Here is a 23,581-nt window from a genome sequence, read left to right on the forward strand (position 1 = left end):
ATTTCCTGCAAGGAAGAGGTGTGACCCCTCCCCCTTTGTATCAGGTGTCTATGGGGTGGGGTGGCCTCTGAGCACCACCAGACTGCTCTGAAGGGTGCATTTGCTGTCCTCCTTGCGTAACCCGGTTTGTACCAATTAAGGAACACCCAGTTCCTGCTCTGGCATGAAACCACACAAAGGGCAGGGGAGTAGTGACCACCTCCCCGTCCAGCTCTTTCCGTAGGGAAGTACCCAGAGACCTCTGCGATTTGAAAACAAGGTAGGCAAGGCCCCTGGGAGCATCTGACTTGTTAGGCCAGGTAGATGACATCCCTGATCCCTCTGATAGGTGGGTCCCCCCTACAGAGTGATCAACCCCCTTTTGCGGTTACTTAAGGTCTCCCCCCATGGGTGGGTCCTCAGATTCACTGAGCAAGACTATGCCAGGAATTCTGGGCAACACTCTTCTGCTCCTGGCCTCCGGAACAGCTGCTGGTCTGCTTTGGAACCAAAACAAGTCTTTTTCTGGTGGAGAGGCTTACACTGCAACATTGTTTCTCTGGATCCTGCAAGAATACTGCCACACCCAAGGCTGTGCATCCTCCAGGGTCACAAGAACTCTGTTTGCACCTGGAAGCACAAAGCAATGTCCCTTGGAGTGAAGAAGTCACTACCCTTCATTCGTAGACATCTCAAGACAGTGTTGACTGGCTGGTGGGGGTTTTCTGTCCCTCAGACATTCAACAACTCTGCAACACAGGTGGGGAGTCTGTTGCCTCCTCTGAGTCCTGCTGGTCTTCTAGCCAACTTGGGAGACTGTGGGCCTCTGCTCCTGGAGTGGAACCCCTGGGCACTGCAACTGTTGCATTTGCTAAGGCTTGTTTACTCTTCCTTCAGGAGAGCTTCAGACGCCAAGAAGCCCGGCCTCCAGCACTCTGCAAATTGAAGATCAGCCCCTGTCCTGAAACTCCTGCGATGTGGGACCTCGCCTCCTTGTGACTCCCTGTGTTCATCGCATCTGGGTCACTCGTGGAGGCACTTCTGCTGGCCTTCTTGCATGCCGAGGGCCAACCCTTACTCCACCTCAAGGGTAGAGTCTCCTGGACCTTGCTGGTCCCCAAGACTCTACAAATCCATCTTCAGCTTGCATTTCCCAGTGCTTGTAGGTGACCTGGCTGGTCACTGACCTTTCAGCAATCCGGCGACCATCGAGGGACAGCTCGAAGGCGACTCCTAGGATCTTCTGCAGCTTGGACCCCTCAGCTGGACTTTTTTCATGTGCTGCAGGAACTTCACCAGTAGGAGGGTGGGCATTCCCAACTGCACACCCTGGGCACCTCCAAGGGTGCATGGCTTGGTCGCCTTCCTTTTCAGTTCTTCTGCATCCAGAATGCTTCCCTGGGTTACACCGGCCTCGTCCACGGGTCGTGACAGTGGCTGGACAATCCGAGGCTTCCACTGATTTCAGAGAGTCCCTTCTACCGTCTGCATCCGGGTCCCCTGGTGTAGGTACTCAGTCTTCTGGGTATCCTTGGGTGGGGGGTACTCTCCAACCTTCCTCTTGTCTGTTGGTTTCCTCTGGGTTCACCAGGAAGGGTCTTGAACCGCACAAACTCCAACCTCTACTTTCCTATTTCAGCCTATGGGATAACTAGGAAGGTAACCGCTCTGCACCTGGTCGCTAAGGACACTAACTGTACTTATCTCTGGTGTTTTCATCTCCCCCCAGCTCCTAGCAAGCTATAATACGTACCTTTGTTGGGCTCACTATTTCGCATTCGCATCCTACTAATTCGCATTCTACTAATTTAGTATAGAACCCTGTATATTCTATGCTATTTCTGCTGGTTATTTTGTGTGCATGTTGTGAGTGAATATCTCAAAAGAGAGACACCAATGTTAGTCTATTAGTAGTGCTTTTTTTGCAACACTTGTGGTTCTTTCTTGTGTGAGAATTACTGTCTGACTACTGTGGTTTTGCAAGTGCCTTACATACCTCCTATATATGCTTTAGCTGCTCACACTGGCTACCTCTAGAGAGCTTTTGCTATCTGGACACCTATTCACTACCACTAAGGGTTGCCTAGACTAAGTATAGGTTGCCACGCCATAGGTGTAAACCATACATTGATACAGTCTACTATAGGAACATCTAGGGCAGGTTGGGGCTGCAATAGGGAACATACGGTTCAACCTTGCGGGTGAGAGGCAGGCTCTATCAAGTATCATATATTGGATATTCTTAAACTGGGCATTTCTCAGGAAAGTTTGTGAAGACTCCAGGGGCTCTGGTCCATTCTGATTTATGTCTCGCTAGGTCTTCTTCCAAAAGATGCAGCAGGAAGGTGAGTCTGGTGGGTGTTTGGTATCTAATGGCTCTATATAGCCATGTAATGAGATGTCTTCTCTCTACCATTAGATAGAGGACATGTATAACTGTGTGGTTGGGTGGTTCTGCATCTAGGACTCCTCAAAGTGGACTGAGTGTCCCTAATAGCTGTCCATTTGTCAGAAACTACCAGGGGGAAGGTTATACTCTTGGCAAAGTTACTGAAATGTGAGAAGTGGAGTTTTCTGGAAGAGGTCACCTACTTTATCTAGGGAGTGTGCATGCCATTCCGTTAAGTGGCCTGAAGTGAAATGTCCTTAAGGCTCTAATAGGCCCTTGAGGGGAATAGGGAGTCACATTTTTAGCCAGCTGGAAAACTCTAGCAAGGCATTTGCGGGCGATCTAACCGAGTAGGGACCATGAGCAGTGTAATTTGATGCCCATGAAGAGGATATACTGTATGGTATGAGTGGGTATCTCCCATGTGAATCGTGTGTGGTGCGCCATGTCTATGAATCCATCCCAAATACAGTGAAGATCATCTGCGTAAAGTGACACAGTATGTGTGAGATCATTTAAGGGGATCCCCCATTGCTGTCCCTCTTGACGAAGACGAAAAGTCAGGGGTTCTATGGCCATGGTTAAGAGGATAGGGGAAGAGGACAACCCTGGCGCATTCACAGTCTTATGGAAAACTGGAAGGAGATCTGTTGACCCATGAGCACCCTAGAGGATGGGGTTGTGTATAGTAATTTCATGTATGCTAGCTGACACTGCCCTAGATCCATCGCACCAAGGACCTCGAATAGGTAAACTCAAGCTAAGGAATCAAAGGCTTTTTCGAGGTCTAGCATGAGAAAACATGCCAGCCTCGACTAAACGTGAGGCGAAGCTGGACAAAAAACAATCATAGCATTCTAGGGGAGTCTGTCCAAACCGCAGGGTCTTCTTGCAAGCTATATCATGTATGGCCTTCTTCACCTTGGCTATGGTAATTACTTTGTCTAGATCTTCTTGCTCCAGAGCATTAATGGAAGGTAGGAGGGGAGAGGAGTTAGGAAGAGTCTGAATGCCTCAAGGGATGAGGTTTGAGGTGTTCTGTATAGTATATTAGGAGGGGAATGCTTGTAGGATAGTGGATTGAGATCTTAGGGTAAGGTACGTGTCCATGTGAGTTTTGGTGATGGGAGAAGACTGGATTTCCTGACAGGTCAACCATGCTAACAGGCAGCTGGGTTTGTCACGGTGGCATGTAGTCTGAAATTATAGCATTTGAGACGTTCCAACACAGAAGCCTGGTTTTCCTTAGCGGCCATTAGGGCGTGGTGCTTCACACTGCTGGATAAGGGTTATCTAAAGCGGTCACAGCTGTGTTTCCTTTGCAGAGAGCCTTTACTACTTCTCTGCAAATCCCGGTTATGTTTTATACACAAAGGCCTCTGAAGACCACCTTAAAAGTGTCCCACTCAACAGCACAAGTGGTTGCAGTGTTATGGTTTACTTCAAAGTACGACAAAATGTAGGTCTGGTGGGTGTTGCAGAAAGCCGAGTTGTCAAGTGTTTCCTTCGAAATTCTTCAGGTTGGGATAAGTGAAAATAGAAGGGGGTGGGGGAAGAAGGAGGGGTGGGTTTAAGGTTGAGCTGTTTGAGAGGGAATCAATGAATATCAATGACATGCAGTATGAATAGATAGAATGCAGCCCAGTGTTTAATTTGAGCCGGTGGTTTCCAGTGCTTGGCACTGGCACATACTTCTCTCTGTATCCCTACATTGGTACTTCACATAAAAGCCAGCTCTCTATAGCTATGCACTGACGAGTGCCCACTAAAGAGCTTTGGTGGGGGGCAGCTATGGAAGGAACGGGTGGAGAACTGGGCAGAACGATGGCTTGCTGTCTATATGACCCGTGTGAGCCTCTACCTCCACCAGGAAAAGTCTGGGAAGACTGCGGTCCTTGTGGATATGGTTGGTACTGGTGAGACTTATATCCCTTACCATGGACACATGGGGGACAAAAGGAGGAATGCTGCTGGTGAGGGGCAACAGCCAATCCTAAGGAGCTAGCCGTGACCATACTGTCCTTACATCACTCCAGTGTTACATCCAAACAAGCGCGAGCCATCAAAGGGCATGCCCAAAAGGTTCGATTGGACATCCCTCAAAAAGCCTGTGGACTGCAGCCAGGCATGGTATCAAAGAGCCACTGTGGAGCCCATTTCCCTGCCAATGGTGCCAATCCAAACCTTAGGGTGAATATTGCTCCTTCCTGGCCATCGAACATGGCTTGAATAAGAATCACACAACCTTTATCAGTAAACAAGTGAACCACTTTCACCACCCAATTCAACAATATTTGTGAATAAAAGCCCACAAGGGAAGTGATACTAACCATCCAACAAGGGCAAGCTGGTGGAGGAAATGATATTCTTCCTGGACGTGCCCAGCCTCTCGCAGGGGGCATTGGGGAAAGCCACTTGGTTTACCCTCGCTAAGGAATCTTACACCACCAAACTCTTGGGAGGGGGATGCTGGGTCAGTAACATTGGGTCTACTGGAGTCAGTCAATGGTGGCAGGACCCCTGAACAGGGCTTGGAGCAGGACCCCAGGACAACACCCATAAGGGGTGTAGGGAGTTGGCTCTGTATATACTATCTCAAAGTAACAGTGTGCAGAGAGTCCAAGGGTTCCCCTTAAAGGTAAGATAGTGGCAAAATTAGATAATTCTAATGCTCTATTTTGTGGTAGTGTGGTCGAGCAGTAGGCTTATCAGAGGGTAGTGTTAAGCATTTGTTGTACACAAAGGCAATAAATGAGGAAAACACACTCAAAGACTTACTCCAGGCCAACAGTTTTTATATAGAAAAATATATTTTCTTAATTTATTTTTATAACCACAAGTTCAAGATTTGAAGTAAATACATAAAATGCAAGGTACTCCACACGCAGGTAAGTTAAGAACTTTGAATTAGAGCGATAACATACAGTTTTTGTTAAAATGGCAATAAGCTATTTTAAAAATGGACACAGTGCAAAAAAATCAACAGTTCCTGAGGGAGGTAAGTAATGGTTAGTTTGTCAGGTAAGTAAAACACTTACAAGTCTCAGTTCCTGGGCATAGGCAGCCCACTCATGGGGATTCAAGGCAATCCCAAAGTTACCACACCAGCAGCTCAGGCCTGGTCAGGTGCAGAGGTCAAAGAGGTGCCCAAAACACATAGGTGCCTATGAAGAACAGGGGTGCTCCGGTTCCAGTTAAGTACCTGCGTCTTCAGAGGGCAGACCAGGGGGGTTTTGTAGAGCACTGGGAGGGGGGCACAAAACACCCCCTCAGCTGCACAGAGGCGGCCAGGTGCAGTGTGCAAAGCAGGCGTCTGGTTTTGTATATGATTCAATAGATGGACCCAGGGGTCACTCTAGCGGTGCAGGCAGGGCACAGGGGGGCTTCTCAGGCCAGCCACCAACTGGGCTAGGCAGAGGGTCGCCTGGGGGTCACTCCTGCACTGAGGTTCGGTTCTTTCTGATCCTGGAGGCAGCGGGTGCAGTGTTTGGTCTAGGCGTCGGGTCCCTTGTTACAGGTAGTCGCGGTCAGGGGGAGCCTCTGGATTCTCTCGGCATGCGTCGCTGTGGGGGCCCAGGGGAGTAGTATCAGGCTACTCACGAGGTCGCAGTTGCCTGGGAGTCCTCCCTGTGGTGCTGGTTCTCCGGTGCTCGAGCCGGGGGTGTCGGGTGCAGAGGGTGAAGTCTCACGCTTTCGGCGGGAAGAGTGAGGTCTTTGAAAGTTGCAGAAAAGTTGCAATATTGTTGTGTTTGTTGAGCAGAGCCGCTGCTCACGGGAGTTTCTTTGTCCTTAGGTTCAGGGCAGTCCTCTGAGACTTCAGAGGTCGCTGGTCCCTGTTGGATGAGTCGCTGTTGCAGTTTTTCTAGTCAGGAGACCAGCCGGTAGGGCTGGGGCCAAAGCAGTTGTCATATTCCGTCGTCTCTGCAGGGCTTTCAGGTCAGCAATCCTCCTTCTTGTTTCAGGTTGCAGGAATCTGATTTCCTGGGTTCTTGGGTGCCCCTAAATACTACATTTAGGGGTGTGTTTAGGTCTGAGGGCATTAGCCAATGGCTACTGTCCTGGAGGGTGGCTACACCCTTTTTGTGCCTCCTCCCTGAGGGGAGGGGGGCACATCCCTAATCCTATTAGGGGAATCCTCCAAAACTTAAGATAGAGGGTTTCTAAAGGCAGGGTCACCTCAGCTCAGGGCACCTTAGGGGCTGTCATGACTGGTGGGTGGACTCCTTGTTATGCGCATTATCTCCTCCAGCCTTGCTGCCAAAAGTGGGGGCAGTGGCCGGAGAGGCTGGCATATCCACTACCTGCGATACCCTGTGGCGCTGTAACAAAGGGGGTGAGCCAGGCTCACTGCCAGGTGTTACAGTTCCTTCAGGGGGAGGTGAGAAGCACCTCCACCCAGTACAGGCTTTGTTCCTGGCCACAGAGTGACAAAGGCACTCTCCTCATGTGGCCAGCAACTCGTCTGGTTGTAGCAGGCTGGCAGAAACTGGTCAGCCTAACACTAGAAGTCGGATTGGTATTCAGGGGGCATCTCTAAGATGCCCTCTGGGTGTATTTTACAATAAATTCCACACTGGCATTAGTGTGCATTTATTGTGCTGAGAAGTTTGATACCAAACTTCCCAGATTTCAGTGTAGCAATTATGGAACTGTGGAGTTCGAACTCCCAGACCATATACTCTTTATGGCTACCATGCACTTACAATGTCTAAGGTTTTGCTTAGACACTGTAGGGGCACAGTGCTCATGCACGTATATCCTCACCTGTGGTATAGTGCACCCTGCCTTAGGGCTGTAAAGCCTGCTAGAGGGGTGACTTACCTATGCCACAAGCAGTGTGAGGTTGGCATGGCACTCTGAGGGAAGTGCCATGTCGACTTAGTCATTTCCTCCCCACCAGCACACACAAGCTGTGAAGCAGTGTGCATGTGCTGAGTGAGGGGTCCCTAGGGTGGCATAAGACATACTGCAGCCCTTAGAGACCTTCCCTGGTATCAGGGCCCTTAGTACCTGGGGTACCATTTACAAGGGACTGATCTGAGTGCCAGGGCTGTGCCAATTGTGGAAGCAAAGGTACAGTTTAGGGAAAAAACACTGGTGCTGGGGCCTAGTTGGCAGGGTCCCAGCACACTTTCAATCATAACTTTGCATCAGCAAAAGGCAAAAAGTCAGGGGGTAACCATGCCAAGGAGGCATTTCCTTACAAGGTGCCTCATTAAATGGGAGGATGGCCTGTGAGCTTGTCTGCAGAAACTGAAGCACCTCTCTTATTAAGTTTGTTTTCACTTCCACTACTGGGAGCTGGAGGTCAAAGGTGTCACTCACTCATCTGATCAACATCACAAAAGGTACACTCTTGGGTGGCCGGACCCCAGATGGAGTGACTAAACCATTGTCAGGAGAGGTTTCTAACACACTGGAATCGCCCAACAACTCCTACCAGTTTCTTTTGGGTAATACCCTGAGCAATATCGTTTATGTAAAAGACCCCTGTACTTCACTTCCTCTTTGAATTCAGCACTCAGAGGTCTTGCATCGAAGCCCGAAGATTGTCCCGGCCCAGGTAGCACCGGTCTTGAGGTCGGAAGGATTCTATGGGTTGCTGTTTTTGAGTCAGAAAGAATGATCGGGGTGACACCGGTAGTGGTACTAAGGGACTGAACTTCGGCAATCGTCCTAGAGTCTGCATGTGGTTCAGTACTGGGGTCAGTCCATATCCGGGTCAGATGAAAAGGGTCTGAATGACATGGGGAAGTCCCAGACAACAATAACACCGATGGAGTACCTTATGACTCCTTGGGGCCTGAAGGTTTCTCCAGAGGGAGTTGTTTGCCCAAAGATGCAGAACATCACTTGGCAAAACTGCTGATTTGGGTAGGAGTCACTCCAGCATCCAGGAAGCTCACAGACTGATCCAGTTCCAGATCCACAGGAGGTGTGTTAGGGCAGGGTCTAGAGGCGTGGGGAAGTTCTTGTGCGCCTGTTGGGGATTTGGCAGGGTGCAGAGAAGTAGAGTAGCTCTTCAATATCAACTTTTTATTTATTTACCTGAAGAAGATTTGGACTTTGACTACGGAATGTCAGGGAGTGGCTCTGGGAACTGGCCCCTGATGGGCCATAGGAGAAGACTGTCCATGGAAGAGTGAATGAGGTGGAGACAATTAGCACTGCAAGGGGCTTCAATGCCATTTCCTAAATCACCTTCTGGTGCATTAAGAGGCAGTTCGAGCCTTGGAGTCATGGCCAGTCCCTAGGCAGACCATGTGGAGGTAAGTCACATACATCTGTCTGTGGCATTTCCTGCAAAGTTTGAAATCTGTTAAGTTTCAGAGAGGACATATCCCTAGCACATTGAAAAAAGAGAACAAATAGCTTGAACCAAGTTGAGAAATAAAGTAGGTAAAAAAATGACTGTGGTAGTTCCCCCCCGATCCACAACTGTTGGAGGGGAAAGAAAGGAACTGCTGTCAGAGCGCCAGGATAGTGTCCATATAGGCACCTTTCACGTCACATCTGACACGGATAACACCAATGCTGACCTGTAGGTGCCTTGTAGCAGGGTGCGGGGGTACTGCTTAAAATATTACGAATCCAGTTGACACTTGAGGAATATTTTACAGTAAGGAATATGTGTTTGGAAGTCTCTTCCAGAAAACAACACTAAGTGACATGGCCACAAAGTAAACAAAATATTAAAACTTAAATCAATAAAAAAGATGAAAGAGAAATTAGAGAAATTACAGATTAAGCGGAGCACACCAGAAGCACCACTGTGCATTTGGCCTGACTATAGCTCCTCTCGTAGGGATATACTCCGAGGCATGAGGAGAGAAAGAATGTTGTCTTTAGAAAACATGAATATACAAGTTTGAGAGTTTGCAGGGCTAATAGAATTCAGCATTGCCATCTGAGTGGTCCTTTAGTGGTGTCACCCTTCATACACTCCATAAAATTAATCACTTACATGCTGGAGAAGAGGCCAACAGAGATGAGTAGCACTTCTATAACAGGTTAAGCTGTCCTTCCACATAAGAGAGGTGAAAGCTGTTATTAGGAGAGCAGATCGAATATCCTATTGTGAAAGCAAAAAAAGTAGAAATTAACTAGGTGAAGAATGCAAAAAGCAATAAAGACAATTAGCCAACAAATGAACCCAAAGAACAAATTACTTACCTTCAGTAACGCCTTATCTAGCCACAGATTTGTTACCTTAGAATATTGCAAAGATGTCAACTAGGATCTGAAAATCCTGAACAACATCTCAGCATGCTGGTAGGTGACGTTGTTAAGCTCCACGTCACCATCTGCCCTAGAAGTGACGTGCAGTGCTTAAATAGGCGTCACCCCAGCAGGCTGGCATCAGTTCTTTCTATGTATTTCCACATCAGAAGCAGAGAGCCACAACAGAATGCTGATAGACTAGCGTGCTGACACTAAGGACCTACATAGGTCATCTATGCACAGTAATCTGTTTGCAGAGCAGGGAGGATTGGGAACGGAATCTGTGGCTAGACTGAGTCTCTACCAGATGAGGCCCTTCAAAAGGTAAGTAACTTGTTCACCTGATAGAAACTTCTCACCCAGATTCCTAACATTAAAATAGATACTCAAGCAATACCTCCCCAGAGGTGGACCTGCAAACAGATTTAGACCAGAAAGTCTTGAAGGATTGAATAGGCAAAGTGCCCGTCATAACGGACATGACTGTCCAAACAGTAGTACTTAGTAAACATGTGCAAAAACACCCAAGTTGCAGCCTGATAGATCTCCAAGACAGGAACTCAGCGAGATAATGCAGTGGTCGCAGCCTTAACTTTGGTGGAAGGAGCAAGCAAGCCCTCATGTTAATTATTGGCCAGTGTGTAGCAGATATTAATGCAGAGCTCAATCAATCTTGAGATAGCCCTCATCTGCACAAACATTTTTTTTCTTCTCAGACTAACCCAATGAAGAGGTAATTTGAAGAATGCTAATGCCTTTTTAGGTCCAGGTGGTGAAGTCTCTTCTCCTCTTTCGAACGATGAGGCGGGGCAAACAAGTTTGGCCTATGTCAAAGATTAACACCACTTTTGGTAGCCGTTTATTTGCAAAAAAACATGTTATGTAAGGAGAGTGAACAGAGAGTGCCAGCAGATCACTAACCCTCGAAACCAATATAATGGCCACTAGAAAGACTATTTTGATAGTTTAAGAGGCACAGAGGTTTGAATGGTGTGCATATCAACAAAAGAAAATATTGAAACCAAGTTCAGGTCCAACTGGGGCAAATAGAAGGATATGGACGAACATGTGTTAGAAGCTTTTGAGAAAACAGGTCAACACTGATGACTTGAAGACAGAGGGCTGATCTGGCAACCACTAGAAAGCCAATATTGCAAACAAGGTGTCCTTTAATGGTGCCCAAAACAAAGCCTTATCAGGCTATAGAAAGAACAAATAACACCTCTGACAAAGGTGCACAAATGGGATCAACATTTTTCGTAGCACACCAAGCCACAAATTGTCCCAAAGGCAGGGGCATACTGTCTTGGTTGAGGGATGCCTACCTACCACAATGACATCACAGACTTTGCAGGAAAGTAAAAAACTGTCAATTACTGCCCCTGAATTTCAATTCATCATGTGCAGGTTAGGGTTCAGGACCCTGCAATAATAAATTGACCGTAGCCCCCCCCCCCCCCCCCACAAGGGAAGCCTGATCAGACGTCACATGTTCATGAGTTCAGGATAAGGTACTCCCCATGTCCAAGTCAGAGCCACCAGTATGACTTGGGCCATGTCGCTCCGGATCTTGATAACTCTGGGCAGGAATGGTATCGGCTGAAAGGTGTATGGGAGGACTGAGCTCCACTTGAGACAAAATGCATCTTAAAGTGAGTCTCACCTTGAAAACTTCAGTGCGCACAACTGCGGACATTGCCAGTTCTTGGCATTGGTGAATAGATCTAACCAAGATTCTCCCCAATCTCTGAAAAGACCTTCCACCATCTCACAATGGAGATGCCATTTGTGATCCACTAGTCATCGACGGTTGAGTTTGACCACTCTGACGTTGAGAGCCGCCAGATGTTGGACCACCAGGAATGTGTCTTGACGTTCCAGCCATGTCCAGAGACTCAAGGCATCTTGACACAGGGTCAACAACCACACCCTGCCCTGTTTGTGGACCTCAGGCTCTCTGCCACAAGAGGCTTTTGAGAACTGCGTCAGTGGCCATGAAAGGATTGGGGAGCATGTTGGCCTTGGTGGTTGAGCAGGAATGATCGTGATTGGCAGCCCCTACTGTAGACACTGTAGGGGCGAAAAGCAGATTGGGGTCAGCGTGTGGTCATGGAGAGACCAAGCAATGGCCCTGCTGTCCTTAAAGTGCCATCGAAGGGCATGTCCATAAGTGATGCCTCGACACCACCCAAAAAGGGCAATAGGTGTCAGCCAGGCATGATGTCCGAGTGCCGCTGACAATGCAACTGCTCTGCCTACCGAGACTTTTCTATTCAGTCCACACCAAATGACGATCTCTGCTGCGTACCTGCCATCGGCAATTGCCTGGGTCACGATTGCTCAGGCCTCCTACAAGGCCATGGGGAGCACGTGCACAAATTAATCCCAAACTGTGTGTGGGAAAGTCCCTCTTTTTGGCATGGTTATCCCCACTTTGTGCCTGTGTGCTTAGACTATTGTCACTGGTATCCAGCTAACTAGGACCCCAGTGATTGTATTCTCTCCTCTAAATTTAGTTGCCTTGGTGCCCTTTACATCCCACAATTGGCATACTGGTGTACCCCTGCAAGTCCCTAGTTTATGGTACTTGGGTATCCAGGGCATTGGGGCACTAGGGGATCCCCATGGGCTGCAGCATGCATTATGCTACTCATGAGCCCATGCAGCCCCATGAGTCGCAGTTCCAGTGGCCAGAAGTCCAAGTAGAGGTTGCAGAGGAATCCTGCTGGAATCTTGTAAGCTGAATTTTAGGACCCACCCAAGAGAGAGACCCTGAAGGGCCTTGAAAGGGGAATTTGCATCTAGCCAGGTGACCACCTATCAATAGGGGGCTCTGACGTCACCTGCCTGAGCTGAGCACTCAGATACTACCAGAGGTCTCTGTCAACCTTTGATTTAAGATGGCAAAACCCAGGGACCCTTTGGAGGAGCTCTGGGCACCACCCCTGGGTTGGTGATGGACAGGGGAATGGTCAGTTCCCTTTCCATTGTCAAGTTTGGTGCCAGAGCAGGGACTGGAGGTTCCTGAACCGGTGTGGACTGGTTGCATGAAGGGCACCACATGTGCCCTTCAAAGCATACCAGTGGCTTGGGGAGGCTACCCCTCCCAAGCCATGTAACACCTATTTCGAAAGGGAGAGGGTGTTACCGCCTCTCCCAAAGGAAATCCTTTGTTCTGCCTTCCTGGGCTTGAGCTGTTCAAGCAGCAGGAGGGCAGAAACGTGTCTGAGGGGTGGCAGCAGCTTGGGCTGCCCGGAAATCCCCAGAAGGCTGGGTGGAGCAATGCTGAGGGTCCTCTAAGGAGCCCCCAGAGAGCATACAATCATACTTCCAATACCGGCAACAGTATTGGGGTATGGTCCCGACATGTTTCATACCAAACGTGCCCAGGTTTGGAGTTACCAAGTGAACTATGTCCAGTACACACATAAAATGCCGTCTTGCACTCATGAAGTCCAGGAAAATGGTACTGAAGTTTGTGGGGGACCTCTGCTAGTGCAGGGGTGCCCTCACACACAGGTACTTGCACCCTGCCCTCTGGGCTAGGAGAGCCTGCCATTGGGGTGTCTTATAGTGACCTGGTGCAGAGACCTGGGGGGAAAAGGGTGCATGCACCCTGTCACGCAGGCTGCAATAGCAGGCCTGGAGAACACTTTGCATGGGCTCCTCATGGGTGGCATAATAAATGCTGCAACCCATGGGGATACCCTGGTAACCTAATGCCCTGGGTACCATATACTAGGGACTTACATGGGGGAACGAGCATGCCAAACTTGGGGTGGAAATGGCACAAGTTACCAAGTTAGAAGGGAACAAGCATAATCAATAGGGTCTTGGTTAGAAGGAGCCCAGTGAACACAGTCAAAAAACTGACAACAGGCAGACAATGGAGGCAATCATGCTGACAAAGAGGGTACTTCCTACACAACCCCCCCACCAAAACAAAGGACAAGGAGGCTAACCCTGCCCAGATGAGAGTCTTCATTATCTAAGTGGAAATATCTGGAGAGTCCATCGGAATTGGAGTGGTTAATCCCAGGTCTATGTTCCACTGTATAATCCATTCCTTGCAGGGATACGGACCACCTCAACAGATTGGGATTTTCATCTTTCGTCTGTTAGAGCCAAAGGGGTGGGGGTGTTGTGGTCTGTCTGAACTATGCAGTGAGTGCCAAACATGTATGGCCTCAGCTTCATCAAGGCTCAGACCACAGCAAAGGCCTCCCTTTCTATGGCTGACCAATGCCTTTCCATGGAGGTCAACCTTCCACTTATAAAAGCCACAGGTTGGTCCCAACCCTCAGTATTAAGTTGAGATAGGACTGTCCCCACCCCTACCTCAGAAGCATCTGTTTGTACTATGAACTTCTTGGAGTAGTCAGGACTTTTTAACACAGGTGCAAAGCACATGGCCTGTTTGAGGTCTTCAAAAGCATTTTGACAGAGTCCACAAAACATTTTTAGGTATTCTCTTTGAGGCGGGTTCATTAAGAGGGGCTACAATGGAGCCATAGTTCTTAATGAACCTCCTGTAGTACCCAGTGAGGCCTAAAAAGGCTCTTACTTGGGTCTGTGTAGTGGAGGGAGTCCAATCTAAAGTAGTTTGGATCTTCCCCTGTAGTGGTCGAATCTGGCCTCCATTTACCAGATGGCCCAGATCTACAACCTTCCCATGCCCTATCTGGCAGTTAGAGGCCTTGATAATAAGGCCTGCTTTTTGCAGAGCCTCCAAAACATTCCAGAGCAGGACCAGGTGATCCTCCCAGGTGGAGTTTAAGACAGCTATATCATCTAGATAAGCTTCACTAAAGGCTTCCAATCTTGGAGTACTGTATTCACCATCCTCTGAAAAGTGGCAGGTGCATTTTGCAGACCAACAGCATCACTGTGAAGTGATAATGCCCTCCAATGGTCAAAAAAGCAGTTTTTGGTTTAGCATAATCTGATAATTTGATCTGCCAATAGCCTTTAGTCAAATCAAACGTGCTAAGATACTTGGCAGATGCCAGTGTTTCTATAAGCACCTTTACCCTAGGGATAAGATGAGCCTCTATCTTTGTGACAGTGTTGAGCCCCCTGTAGTTAACCAAGAACCTCATTTCTCTTTTCCCATTCTGAGTGAAGTTTTGGGACCAGCACAACTAGGCTAGCCCAGCGGCTATCAGAGTGCTCTATGACTCACAGGTCCAGTATCTTTTGCACTTCTGCTTTGATGCAGTCTCCAACATGGTCAGGTTGTCTATGGATGTTGCTTTGTATGGGCAAACCGTCCCCTGTATCAATGGTGTGTTCACACCATGTAGTCTGACCAGGTCTTAGAGAAAACAGTTCTGAGAACTGCCCTAGGAGGGTCCTGCAGTCTTCCTTCTGAGATTCAGAAAGACAGTCTGCCAGGATTACTCCATCTACTGAGCCATCAGCTGTAGTGTGGGAGAAGAGGGTCACTCTCTTCCTCCTGTCCCTCATTAGTGGCCCACTTTCAGACAAGTTTCTGACCACATGGGGAGAGTGCCTTTGTACACTCTGTGGTCAGAAACAAAGCCTAACCTGGTTGGACGTACTTCATACCTCCCCCCTGCAGGAACTAACACCTGGCAGTGAGCCTCAAAGGTTCAGGCCTCGGGTTACAGTGCCCCAGGGCACTCCATCTAGTGAAGATGCCCGCCTCCCCCCTCCCCCACCCAGACAAAGTCACACTTTTGGTGGCAACTCCGGCAGGAAAATTAGGAGAAACAGGGAGGAGTGACCACCCCAGACAGTACCAGCTCTAAGGTGTCCATAGCGGAGGTGACCCCCTTGCTGCAGAATCCTCCACCTTGGTTTGGAGGACAGGGACCAATAGGGATAGGAATGTGCCGTCTCCTCCCCTCCCCCAAGGGAGTGGGCACAAGGAGGATGTAGCCACCCTCAGGGACAGTAGCCATTGGCTATTGCCCTCTGACCCCTAAAACGCCCCTAAATCTAGGATTTAAGGGCCTCCCTGAACCCAGCTCACCAGATTCTTGGCAACCTATAAGAAGGACTGCTAAGCTGAAACCCCAACAGAGAAGAAGGAAGACGACAAATGCTTTGGCCCCAGCCCTACAGGCCTGTCTCCTGCTTCAAAAACCTGCAAAAAGACCAGTGACGCATCCAGCATCCCCAGTGACCTCTACCAACTCCAGAGGGCTGCCCTGCACCCAAAAGAACCAAGAACTCCAGAGGACAGAGGCTCTGTCTAAAGGAACCTACAACCAAGGACTCCCACCTCACTCCAGATGCTCGAGTCTTGACCCCTGTGCAACCGACGCCCACTGCCCGTGTCCAGGTGGTCCACCCAGCAAGAGAGGGACCCCAGGCGATTGCGAGCAAGTGCCCACCCTGGATTTACCTCTCCACAACGACACCTGTAGAGGGAATCCCGAAGACCCCCCCTGACCGCAAAGCTCCAGACGAAGATATCCGATGCGTAACACACTGCACCCGCAGCCCCCAGGCCTTGGAGAAACCGACCCCAGTGCCTCAACGTTCAGCAGGTGGTCCTCCTCCCTGGCCGATCGGTGGTGTGCCCGCAACACCTCCCCTGGGCCTCACCTGCAGCCTCTGAGTGACCCCGGGTCTCCTCATAGACCAGCATTGGAACTAGACGTCCTGTTTGCACCCTGCACCCGGCTGCCCCTGTGCCGCTGAGGGTGTGTGTTTAGTGCCTACTTGTGGCCCCTCTAGTGCTCTTCTAATCTCCCCTGGTCTGCTCCCCGAGCTGCGGGTACTTACTTGCATGCAGACCTATTTCCAAGTAACCCCTGTCTTCCTAGTAGCCTATGTTAAATTTGCTCAACTTTGACCTCTGCATCTGGCCGGCCCCGGGTTGCTGGTGGTGGGTGTTTGGGGTTAACTTGAACCCCAACTGGTGGACTTCCTAAAAGCTGGAGACTGAAACTGTACGTGTTGTACTTACCTGTAAAATAACCTAAAATGTCTTCCCCCAGGTACTGTTTCTGAAAATTGAGGAGCCCATTGTTAAAACAGATTATTGCCAATATTTCAAAAACTGTATTATTTACCTATTTCAAACAAAGTACTGTTGATACCTGTGTGAAATATGGAACTTTTAAGGTACTTACCTGCAACTTGAATCTTGTGGTACTAAAATAAAGAAAATACATTTTTACAGTATAAAAAAACATTGGTCTGGAGTTAAGTCATTGAATGTGTGCTTCTTCTATTTTCTGTGTGTGTACAACAAATGCTTTGCACTACCCTCTGATAAGCGTAACTGCTCGACCACACTATCACAAAAGAGAGCATCAGTATATTCTACTTTGGCCTCTGTTAAGCCCATGGGGAACCCCTGGACTCTGCATACTATATCTCACTTTGAGCCAGCTTCCTACAGTAGGGCTTCAGGCGGCTCACATGAAGCACCTTGAGGGGGCTTCTTGGAGTGCCTAGCTCCACCAAGTAGTTGACCTCAACCATCTTTTCTACTATTGTGTGGGACCACTCCACTTGTCTTGGAGTGCCCTGGAGCCACATGCTCCAGGACCCACACTTCATGCCCTGGCTGGTAAACAGTTAGGACAGCCTTCTGGTCATGCTACTGCTTACGCAGTTATTGGCTGGCCTGAAGGTTTTTAGTGGCCTTTTTCATGTACTCAGCCATCCTGGATCTGAGGCCAAGTACATAGTCCACTATGTCTTGTTCAGGGGGCTTGAGAGGTTGCTCCCAGCCCTCCCTTACAAGAGCAAGGGGACCCCTAACAGCCCAAACAGAAGTTCAAATGTGCTATAGCCCACTCCCTTCTGAGGGACCTCCCTGTAGGCAAAAGGGAGGCATGGCAGTAGGACATCCCATCTCCTTTGGTGTTTTTCAGAGACTCCCATGATCAGACCCTTAGAGAGTTTTATTGAACATCTCTACCAAACCATTGGTTTGGGGGTGGTAAGGTGTGGTGAACTTGTAAGTAACAACCACATTCCTTCCCCATTGCCTTAAGGTATGCAGACAAAGTTGGTACCTTTCTCTGATACCAACTGTAGGAAGTTGGCTCTGTATATACTATTTCAAAGTAAGAAATAGTGTGCACAGAGTCCAAGGGTTCCCCTTAGAGGTAAGATAGTGGCAAAAAGATCATTCTAATGGTCTATTTTGTGGTAGTGTGGTCAAGCAGTAGGCTTATCAGAGGGTAGTGTTAAGCATTTGTTGTACACACACAGGCACTAAACGAGGAACACACACTCAAAGACAATTCCAGGCCAATAGTTTTTATAGAAAAATAAATGTTCTTAATTTATTTTAGAACCACAAGATTCAAGATTTGAAGTAAATACATAAAATGCAAGGTACTCCACACAGGTAAGTTAGGAACTTTGAATAAGAGCAGTAACATACACAGTATTAGTTAAAATGGCAATAAGCTATTTTAAATGTAGACAGTGCAAAAATCAACAGTTCCTGGGGGAGGTAAGGTATAGTTTCTTACCTGTAACTCCAGTTCTCTCGTAGGGGTATTTCCACGATAGTCATAAGCGTTGAATATTCCCTGCCCGCCTGCGGGGACCCCAGAGCACTTTTTCCAATATAACTTCTTAAGTGTCCATGTTCGCCTTACTTCAGAAAGGCCTGACAAGTCACTTAAGAATGTTCCTATGCAGCCTATAGGAAAGGCTACAGTGTTCAAACTTCCTTATCCAGTTTGTCCTTGAGGTAAATGCATTTAAATGCCTGAACAAATGTATATATATTTTTTTTTTAAACTCCTTCACAAACCTTTTTTCACATCAGAAAACCCCTATGAAGGAGTGCAGAGCAGTGTAGCCCATAGGCTGCCATTAGTAATGAAGAAAAAGGAGACTATGCCTTTAAGAACAGCTAGTCCTCCAGTATCCCATCATGCCTAGAGAGAGGCAGTTACTTCAGTTCTTTTTGCAGGCAGTTTTTAGCTGATAATAATGATTAACCTAATTAAGCAATCTGTCTGCTCCCCCGGGGAGGTGGGAGGGTTGCTTATGACTATCATGGAAATACCCCTACGAGAGGACTGGAGTTACAGGTAAGAAACTATACCTTCTCTCGTAAGGGATTTCCATGTATAGTCATAAGCGTTGAATACAATAGCAAGCCCATCCATTAACATGCGGAGGAGCAGATAGAATACTCAGAAAACACTCTCTCAAGCAAAGAGGTTCCTAAGAGAAGCCTGTCCTACTTGAGCATCTGCCCTAGCATCGGAGTCAAGGCAATAATGTTTGGTAAAGGTGTGAACAGATCTCCAAGTCGCAGCTCTACAAATTTCTGCTAATGGAACATTCCTAAATAAAGCGGTCATTGCCGACTTGCCTCCGGTGATAGCAAAATAAAGTACAGGGGACTATCCATCTCGATATTGACTGTTTGGAGGTGGCTAAACCGGTACAGACCGTACCATAATTAACAAACAGTTGTGAAGTTCCCCAAAGGGAATACATCTTATCTAGAGAACATTTTAACACTCTTTTAACATATAGAGAATGAAGAACTCTCTCTGCTGGGGTAGAAGGGTTTGGAAAGAAAGTAGGTAAGGAAATCGACTGGGTGATGTGAAAGTCGGATATAACCTTGGGCAGAAATTTAGGATGTGTTTGCAGTACTATTTTAGAGGAGTGAAATACTGTGTAAGGCTCGTGGGTACAGAGTGCCTGGATCTTGCTAACCCCTCGCGTTGATGTGATTGCCACTAGAAAGGCCGTCTTCCAAGTTAGGTGTTGGAGAGATGCCTTGTGTATGGGTTCGAATGGATGTTGCATTAGACGTGAAAGGACCACATTAAGTTCTCATGGTGGAGAAGGGCGCCTAACTGGAGGAAAGACCTTCTTTAACCCCTCTAGGAAATCTTTGATAACTGGAATCCTAAAGAAAGAGGTTTGCAAAGGAGTTTTCCTATAAGCAGTCAAAGCTGCCAACTGAACTTTTATTGAAGAAAGTTGCAGGCCAGATCGTGCCAATTGTAACAAGTATGGGAGAATGACATCTTCCTTGCAAGATGTAGGGTCTCTCCCCTTAGAAGAACACCAGATGCAGAATCTTTTCCACTTGAAGGAGTATGCTGAACGAATAGATGGACGCTTTGCCTCCTTTAGGATTTCCATACAACCCTGTGGAAGGTTTAGATGTCCATACTGGACTAACTCAGGAGCCATGCTGCCAAATTCAAGGAGAGATTGGGATGTCTCATTTGTCCTCCGAACTTCGTCAGGAGGTCCGGTCTGCAGGGTAGTCGGAGATGTGGACGGAGTGATTGGTGAAGGAGATCCAGAAGCCACCACTGCACCATTGCACCACTCTGGTGCAATGAGGATCACTGTGGCCGACGTTGTCAAGAGTTTGAGGAGGACTGCTGGGATCAGCGGAAGTGGTGGAAAGGCGTACAGAAATTTGTTGGACCAGTCTATCCACAAAGCATTCCTCAGCGATTCTGGGTGGTAAAACCTGGTGGCGAAGGCGCAGCATTTCCTGTTTCCTTCTGTGGCAAAGAGGTCGATAGAAAGTGTGCCCCACAAACGGAAAATGTCTCGAGAAACGTCTTTGTTGAGCACCCACTCGTGGTTCTCTTCTAGAACTCTGCTGAGGGCAACCGCTTGCATATTCTGAACCCCTGGAAGGTGGGTTGCCACTATGCTCAATTTCCTGGCTAGGAGCCAGTGCCATATTGTCTGGGACTCTTGAGACAAGACTCTGGATCTGGTGCCCCCTTGCTTGTTCAGATAGTACATAGTGGTGGTATTGTCTGTCTGTACCAGCAAGTTGTCGGTGGTGATTGAGGGGAGAAATGCCTTGAGAGCTAGGCGTACCGCCCGTAGCTCTAGGAGATTGATGTGGTATAATGATTCCTTGGGAGACCATCGACCTTGTATTTGCAGATGATCCATATGAGCTCCCCATCCGAGGAGAGAGGCATCTGTCACAATAGTCTTGGTCGGAGGCTGTGTACGGAATGGCATCCCCTTTAGGAGATTGGCTGGAGAACACCACCAAGTTAGAGATCTGATTGCATGGGTGGACAGACGAATTCGGTCTTCCCAGTTCCACGACTGTTGATTCCATTGGTCCTCCAGGCATTCCTGAAGCAGTGGCTTGTGGAGGCGAGCTTTGGGTGTCAGAAAGATGCAGGAGGCCATGGAGCCGAGAAGTGAGGAGACTGTTCACACTGTTGGGTGACGCATTGATCAGACTGGAGAATGGATAAGCGTTGTTCCTCCGAAGGACACACTTTTGCCTGCAGTGTCTCTATGGTAGCTCCTAAGTAGTGTAACTTCTGTACAGGAACTGTCGTTGACTTGTGAAAGTTGACATGAAGGCCTTACCGATACAGGAGGTCGCAGGTCATCTGGAAATGCAGTTTGGCTTCTGCATAGATGGATGCTTTGATTAGCCAGTCGTCCAGATGTGGGTATATGAAAATCCGATTTTTTTCTGAGATGTGCTGCCACCACCGCCATGCACTTGGAAAAGGTTCTGGGTGCTGACCTGATACCGAATGGTAGGACAGTGTACTGGAAGTGATCTTGACCCACAACAAACCTCAGGAATTTCCAATGCAATGGGGATGTAAAAATACGCATTTTGTAGATCCACTGAGCAAAGCCAGTCCCCTTGCTCAATCTGAGGATATATCTGGTGCAAGGATAGCATCCTGAACTTTTCCTTTCGGACCCATTTGTTGGCAATTTTGAGGTCTAGAATGGGTCTGAATTCCCTCTTGTCCTTCTTTGGGACGAGAAAGTATTTGGAGTAAATGCCCTACCCCGTTGGTTGAGGGGAACCAATTCTACTGCAGTCTTTGAGGAGGATGGAAACTTCCGCCTTTAAGAGCTCGAGGTGCGCAATTGAGGGTTTTGGCGGAATGGTTGGAGGCGGTGTGGAAAACCTGAGACAATATCTATTCTGTACAATGTTTAAGACCCAAGCGTCTGTTGTAATTCTTTGCCACTCTACCAGGCAATTGGTGACGTTTCCCCCCACTGGAGTGGTTAACGAAGTTGGGGGGAGGAAATTCTCAGGGTTTTGAAGTTGTAGGTTGTTGGGAACCCTGAATGGGCTGATGGGTCGATCATCCTCTCTGTGCTTTACGCTGAGGCTGATAAGATCGTTGGTACTGCTGGTGAGATCTTGTAGGGGCCCATTGAGGGTTTTGAATCCTCTGCGTTGTTTAGCGGCGTTAGGAAGGTCAGAAGGACCTTAGTTGTTCCTTAGGTTTGTCAAGACCCACTGCTTTTAATGTGTCCACCTCAGCCTTCATCCTTGCCATTTCATCATCTGCATGGGATCCGAATAGAGTGGAGCCTGAAAATACCAGATTTATAATGCGTTGCTGAGCATCTGACTTCAATGAAGTAAGCCGCAGCCATGAATGTCTCCTCAGCATCATCCCATGGCAATATGACTGCTCAGAGTAAAGACGTGTCCGCCGCTGCACTGATTATCTGATTGGAGACCATAGCACCTGCCTTGGCTATTTCTAAGAAATCCTCTCTGTGATCTCTCGGGAGATCCTCTGCAAACTGTAATATGGAATCCCACAAGAACCTATTGTATCTGCCCAAAAGGGCTGTGGCGCTTGCAGTCTTCATGGATGATGCAGCCAAACTGCAGACTTTACGGCCTGTTGAATCTAGTCTTTTACTCTTCATCCGGGGGAGAGGTGGAAGATAGAGAGGTAGTGTGAGCTTTGCGAACCGCCAATATAACCACTGAATCAGGTGGAGGATCGGAACGCAAAAACACAGGATCTTGTTCAGGAGGACAATACTTTTTCTGCAGTCTAGATGGTGCAGGTCTTACTGTAGCCGGCGTGAGGAAGACTTCCATAACAGGCTCTAAGAGGCCAGGTACTAGAGGTAGCAAAGGTCTGGTGGCTGTACGCTGTTGAAGAGACTCAAATATGACCGACGTAGATGGTGTAGGGGCAACCATCGGAATGTTAAGTTTTGAAGCACCTCGGACCAGCACTTCATGGAAGGTGTTAATATCAACCGGCGAGGACCGAGGTGGGGGTGAATTTGATAAGGTAGGGGAGTAGTCTCTGGTAGAAGACCAAGACACACTCTCACGACCCCTTGAACTTAATCTACGTCTAGATCTGCGGTGAGATCTTGAGTGGGATGAATCATGGCCATGACGTGAACGGTGGCGCAATGTAGAGCGCGGTCTTGCTGGGACACTAATCGGCACTTGAGACACTGGAAGTGGTGCAGTTGCCGGTAAATCCTGATCCGTAGGCTGCGGTGTCTGTGACTGAGGTGAAGCTGGTGGCAAATCTGGTGGAGGAGATGCATGAGGAGATGCGCGAGTAGAAGGCAACGAGGGAAGCAGCACTAACAAAGTAGAGCACTCTGAGGAAGAATAAATTCTTCTTCGCTTGTGTCTCCTTGACGTCGATGCTCTCCTTGACATCGATGGGCTCCTCGACGTTGATCTTCCTCTATGTCTCGACTTCGACGCCGTGCGGGACCTCGACACATGACGTCTACGTTTCCTTCTCAACATCGATTCGAACGACGTCGATCTGCTCCTCGACGTCGTGGATCCTTCGACGTCGTGCGGTGCCTTGACGTCGAAGCCTATCCGACGTCAAGCCGCACTTCGACGACAAGCATGTCGGCACCGTACCTCCTCTCAACGTCAACCAGGACCAAAAGCGTTTTCGACTTGAAGAATGCCTCTCAGACCTTCCACGTCCACTGGAGGCTGAGGTATGAGCTCTGGTGGAAGACTGACCTTCCCCTCGCTCGGAAGTCCCACTGGTTCCTTGGCATCTTCTCTCTGCTCTCCCTTGAAGGCGAATCTTCTCTCCGTCATGCAATGTGCACCTGGAAAATGTCTTGCAGATGTTACAGGAGGCAGGTATGTGTGAAGACGGCAGACAAATGATGCAGCCCTCTTGAGGGTCTGTTTTGGCCTTTTTTCTGCCACATATTGGACATTTTTCGAATAAGGAAGGCATTTTATTTTGTGTAAAAAGTCCTTAATTCTTG

The 23,581-nt window shown here is 48.4% G+C and overlaps 1 protein-coding gene across 2 annotated transcripts in view; it reads right to left on the minus strand.

Moving 5' to 3' along the window:
- The window catches only part of LOC138296808 (exportin-5-like), a 1,097,230-nt gene that overhangs the window by 105,367 nt on the left and 968,282 nt on the right, over window positions 1-23,581 (minus strand). For both annotated transcript variants that reach the window (XM_069236256.1, XM_069236254.1), the window contains exon 29: window positions 9,333-9,440. In XM_069236256.1, coding sequence (XP_069092357.1) covers window positions 9,333-9,440 — 108 coding nt within the window. The remainder of the gene's footprint in view (window positions 1-9,332; window positions 9,441-23,581) is intronic.

The sequence above is a fragment of the Pleurodeles waltl genome, chromosome 5, assembly GCF_031143425.1.
Source record: "Pleurodeles waltl isolate 20211129_DDA chromosome 5, aPleWal1.hap1.20221129, whole genome shotgun sequence".
NCBI lineage: Eukaryota > Metazoa > Chordata > Amphibia > Caudata > Salamandridae > Pleurodeles > Pleurodeles waltl.